The following is a 5,892-nucleotide window of genomic DNA, read 5'->3' on the forward strand; positions in this document are numbered from 1 at the left end:
CCAGCTATCCAGTGTGTTGTGATTGGCCGAATACCTCAAGTGTGTGACGGAAATGTTATGCCCCTTACCATACTGTGATGCCCTGTCTGACGAGACAAAAACATTAAAACCCAGCGACCAGCACGGATCAGCTCTAGGCATGACGAAGCAGATATCGTCCTCTTTTGGAAGAGCAAACAAAGTAGTTTCGCTTTCACAACGAAACACACAGCGCCTTCACGACATGGCGGCGGCGGCAACAATACTACAGCGAGAATGAAAGTTACGCCTTCTTTCTTTGCGTGAACATTTGGGCGGCGTTATGCAAATCTTCCCACATAGTGACGTAGACATGTGGGGGCGTGTTAGAACGAGCCGTTTTAGGTAGGTGTGGCTGACTCTTAACTTTTATAAAGAATATCTCTTTGGATTTGAGACTTTAGTCGTTGCAACTTTACAGATCTTCTTTATGCAGCAAGAGCTTGTAACACTCCAAAGAGAAAGAAACAATTGAAATCGCATCATATGACCCCTTTAAATCCCAATCAATGCTGTTTTCAGTTGAAGAATGAACCGTACATATAGTGTGCCTTCCATACAATAAATCACAATAGGCTAAGCTCTGTGCGTTGTTACTTTTGATATGAAACAAAGTCTCAGATTTCAAATTCTGTCCATTATATTAGGAAATTCAAGCAATAAATACCATTTTGGCGCTCTTTAATGTGGTGTGCCGCGTGCTAGATCGCTGTAGACACCTCAGAACTGAACTGATCGTCTCTTTCGCTTTACTACTAGTGGATACTCGCCTGTGTGTAATCAAAGGCATTGCAAAAGACTCGTGACAGTTTTATTTTTGTTCTGATCCCACGCTCTGCTGCTACACTGAACAGGGCTGGGAAATACAGTTACAAATTACAATAGATCATCCTCAGTGTAATCTGTCAAAGTGACGAACAGCCTTCATATTTTTCCGTCACTGCTAAAAAAAATTCCATCAATGACGGAAAATGTTTGGTTAACATGACCTCTGATATATAAGTGACCCTGGAGCACAAAAGCATATGGAACGATATTCCGGACAATTTTCAAATAGAATAGCAAATTGTATTTTCAATTGCGTTTTCAATATGTGGACGCATAAATTGTGACATAATCCAAATGCAATTGCAAATCCTGCATTAGTGTTTGCAATTGCATTTGGATTATGTCACAATTTATGCGTCCACATATTGAAAACGCAATTGAAAATACAATTTGCTATTCTATTTGAAAATTGTCCGGAATATCGTTCCATAAAAGCAGTCTTAAGTCGCTGGGGTATATTTTTAGCAATAGCCAACAGTACACTGTATGGGTCAAAATTATAGATTTTTCTTTTATGCCAAAAATCATAAATATATCAAAACTTAATTTTTGATTAGTAATATGCATTGCTAAGGACTTCATTTGGGCAACTTTAAAGGTGATTTTATCAGTATTTTGATTTATTTTTCACCCTCAGATTCCAGATTTTCAAATAGTTGTATCTCGGCCAAATTTTGTCCTATCATAACAAACCATACATCAATGGAAAGCTTGTTTATTCAGCTTTGATGAATGTATACATCTCAATTTTAAAAAATTGGCCGTTATGACTGGTTTTGTGGTCCAGGGTCACACATATATATATATATATATATATATACACACATATATACATATATATACATATATATACACATATATACACATATATACACATATATACACATTTATACATATATATATACACATATATACACATATATACATATATATACACACATGTGTGTGTGTGTGTGTGTGTGTCATAGCACTAACATATTATTGCTCTATTGTTGATTTTGATTGCTTCTATTGTCATCAATTGTAATTCGCTTTGGATAAAAGCGTCTACTAAATGACTAAATGTATATGTAAATGCTGAATATATCAGTTCTTAAACACTACAAGCAATGTTTCAGGGCTGAAATGACTATAGCTCCAGGTCTCCTAACAGTTACAGGGCATTATAGATCCAGACACACTACGCATCGCGCCAGCATCAGTTAAAAGAGCTGTGATTGAGTTCAGATATTGACCAGCATCTGCATCGGGTCATTAAACTCACAAAATCACACTTGACCAATCAGAGGGAATATCTGGACAAAGAAACCCCACCCGCTGAATGCTGAAAGCTATTATACAGTCTTATGGTGCATCGATGTTAAAGCGTGTGTTGAGGAAGCTTACGCTGCAGTTTTCTGGAGGCACGATCAGCTGTGTGATTTCTCCTCCGTGAACGCAGAAGATGTGCTTCATCTCGCCGGTGAAGATGTCCCAGATGATGACGGAGAAGTCGACGCCGCCGGAGACCAGCGAGCGCTGATCATAGCGCGGAGAGACCTGGTGTGGGTACAGCAGACACGTCACCTTGTGCCTGTGACCTCTGAGAGTGCGATGAGGAGGCCAGCCTACACACACACACACACACACAGACGCAGATCAGTGCTTCATTCTAAATAAAGGAAAATACTCAGAAATGTGCTGGTTGTTGTTAGCATGTTGTTATGGGAGTGTGGGGCAATGGCATCAAAAAACATTATCCAGTAGAAAACACTGCTGCAGAATACTGTTATAATAATAATATTATATTATTAATATTAATATTATATTATATTATATAAATATAAACATTTATGTATTGCAGATAATTGTTGCAGATTGCTGCAGATAATGTAATATAATAAATATAATGAAAATATAATGAATGCAACATTAATATAATACTAAAAAATAATATTAAAAAATAAATATATTTGATATTAAATAGTATAATGACATTTAATATTAATATAAAATTTAACTATAATAATTATTATTATTATTGATGTAAATACATATGATAAACAATAGGCATGATATTATAATGGCATTTAATATTAATATAAAATTCAACAATAATAATAATTATTATTATTGCTGTTGTTGTTGTAAATAAATAAGATAAATAATAAGTATGATATTATAATGGCACTTAATATTAATATAAAATACAACTATAATAATAAAAATAATAACTATTATTATTATTATTGTAAATAAATCTAATAAATATAATGCATGTTTATACATAATAAATTATATAAATAAAATTAAAAAATATATTTATATTAAAACCTAAAATGTGTTGCAAATAATATATAACATTGTAAATATAATTTTTGTTATTATGAAATATTAATATCAATAAGACTGTGTCACCCCTGCGCAGCATGTGTTCTCCCTGCAGCAGCTGAACGATGGCCGTCTGTGTAGCAGGAACGAGTACGATGCTGCCGTCTTCTCGTCCGCACACCAGTCGGCCCTGAGACGGGATGTAGACGCTCGCCGTCACCTTAATGGGCTCGTTAGAGCCAGACAGGACGCTCAGCTGGTCAATGATGCCGGCTGGAGACGGCATTAACTTATCAAAGGCCTCCTGCAGACTGATGCTGACCGACTCCTGCAGCTCTGGAGGAGGAGAGAAAAGCCTGTTATGAACATACAGCAGGACATACATGTGTTTCTGTGCTGTTTGAGAACTCTATCGCATTACATGCAGGAGTCAGTATCTGTAATACTACAAGCGGACACAAGAGAGCAGTGTGTATACAGCAGTACTGTGATAGGACTGTGATAGTACTTTGGATGCCACCATGATTAATTGTACTTTAAAGATTATTATGCTTCATTGTTGTCTCATCTTTTCCATTTTTCATTCGACCTCATTATATGCACGTGTTACATTGATGTTTATAATACTGTATTTGTGATTTTTTTTTTAAAGTTACAATATTGTTTAAAATATTCATTAAAAAAGGTAAAAATACTGAAAATACTGTTTATAATATCCAGTTTGTGGGAAAAAAGTGGAAAAAATAGTTACATTATTGTTTTTAATATTCAAAGCCTGTTGTAAAAATGTTTAAAATATAGTTACAATACTGTATTATAATATTCAGTTTGTGAAAAAATTAAAAAATATTTTAATGTTTGTTAAATACAATTTTTAATATATATGTTTTCATGTTTATTTTTTGTAATGTCTGAGAAGTATAACATTCAGTTTATGAAAAAAAAATATTTTCTTAAATGTTTGTTCAACAGAGTTAAAAAAAATTTTATCATGTTTATTATTTGTAATGTGTGAGAAGCATAATATTAAGTTTATGAAAAAAAAAAAACTACTTAAGTAGTAGTAGTATATTTTTTATTTAATGCCATGTCAGCATCTTAGGCTATTTTCATGACAAAAACAATTAAAAAAAATACAAGTATAACAGACACAATAAAAAAACAGCAAACAAACAAACACAAGTTATATTACACAAGATTTTTACATTAACATATGATACAAATTCTAAAACTTTTTCTGGCAAAATTATATCACATAACTCTTTAAGTGAGTTCACTTCATAAAAGAGTTTTCTACATACATTAAAAGCTGGACAGTTCAATAAAATATGTTTGACAGAAAGGGGATAATACAGTTTTTTTTTAAATGTTGTGTTTTGTAACTTGTGAAAAACTTTTAGATTTTTATTTTTACTGTTTGTTAAATCTAGTTTTGCCCTAAGTGTTGTAGAGAGCGGTGTACCTGTGGCGGAGGACAGCGGCTGTAAGGGTGACGCCTCTGGGATGCTCCACACCGTCAGTCGCCCCGCAGAGTCGCCCTGGATCAGCAGTTTGTGGAACGGCTCTCTCCGTCCGAAGAAGAAGCGCGTCACGGGAGGACAAATCAGGAGCTGCAGGAGACAGAAACATCAACGTCTGCAAACATCCAGAGCTCCAGACAGAGCATCAACCTGAGCCTGCTGGTGTTCATCTGACCGCTGAGGCGTCTATGAGCTGCTGCTGAACTCGGAGCGATGTCGATGTGTGCATGGAAGCTGTTAAACATGAGCGTCATCAGCGAAATCATCAGCTCATGCAGGATCATGGCTGAGGAACAGGACATCAGCCATTTCAGTGATGATACAGACATACTGACGGAAAATGACAAAACGGAGTTGGTTTTTCACCACAATGAGTTACAGTTGATTTAAAGCTAGCATTCTTCAAACTGGGGTCTGGGGACCCTCAGGGGCCCATAAGGGAGTGGTAGGGGGTCTGTGAAAAAGTTTTGAGAACCACTAAAAAAAATTATAATAAAAAGAAAAAAAAAAAATTTTTTTTTAAACTATCAAAATTAAGATTGGAATAAATAAATAAAATTGATAAAAATAGATGAAAATGCATAAATCATGAGATAAAAATAAATAAAACAGATTAAATATTAAAAACTAGATTAAAACAAATAAATAAATAAATACAAAAATAAGAAAGAATAGGTTAAAATGCATTAAAAAAAAGTAGATTAGAATAAATAAATTGATTAAAGTACATTTAAAAATCAACTAAAATAAATACATTAATTAAAACATTAAAAAAATGATTCAAATAAGTAATAATAATTAGATTAAAATAAAATATTTAATAAAATAATTATAAAAAGTTCATTTAAATAAATAAATAACAGATTTAAATAGATTAAAATAAATGAAAAAAACAGACTAAAATGCATAAATAATAAATAGAGATTAGAATAAATTAAAACGTGACAAAATGCACAATAAAAAATAGAATTAAATAAATAATAATAAAAAAAATTGATGCCATAATTTTAATAAATTATTAAAATAAATAAACTAAAATAAGTAAAATACTAAAAATTTGAATAAAATAAACAAATAAATAACACATTTAATATATAAAAATAAATAATACCATTCTATTGTGGGTAGAAACATGATTCAAATGAATACAAATAAAATGTTTTCAAATATAATATTAATATATATATATATATACAGTGGGTACGGAAAGTATTCA

The 5,892-nt window shown here is 32.6% G+C and overlaps 1 protein-coding gene across 1 annotated transcript in view; it reads right to left on the bottom strand.

Annotated features, from left to right (window-relative positions):
• The window catches only part of LOC107573894 (WD repeat-containing protein 7-like), a gene marked incomplete at its 3' end in the record, with an annotated part of 33,906 nt that overhangs the window by 10,701 nt on the left and 17,313 nt on the right, over positions 1 to 5,892 (bottom strand). Inside the window, exons 10-12 of the mRNA XM_016260343.1 lie at positions 4,619 to 4,766; positions 3,244 to 3,492; positions 2,233 to 2,453 (exon numbers count right to left, since the gene is read on the bottom strand). Coding sequence (XP_016115829.1) covers positions 2,233 to 2,453; positions 3,244 to 3,492; positions 4,619 to 4,766 — 618 coding nt within the window. The remainder of the gene's footprint in view (positions 1 to 2,232; positions 2,454 to 3,243; positions 3,493 to 4,618; positions 4,767 to 5,892) is intronic.

The sequence above is a fragment of the Sinocyclocheilus grahami genome, unplaced genomic scaffold (assembly GCF_001515645.1).
Source record: "Sinocyclocheilus grahami isolate Dianchi unplaced genomic scaffold, SAMN03320097.WGS_v1.1 scaffold2063.1, whole genome shotgun sequence".
Lineage (NCBI taxonomy): Eukaryota > Metazoa > Chordata > Actinopteri > Cypriniformes > Cyprinidae > Sinocyclocheilus > Sinocyclocheilus grahami.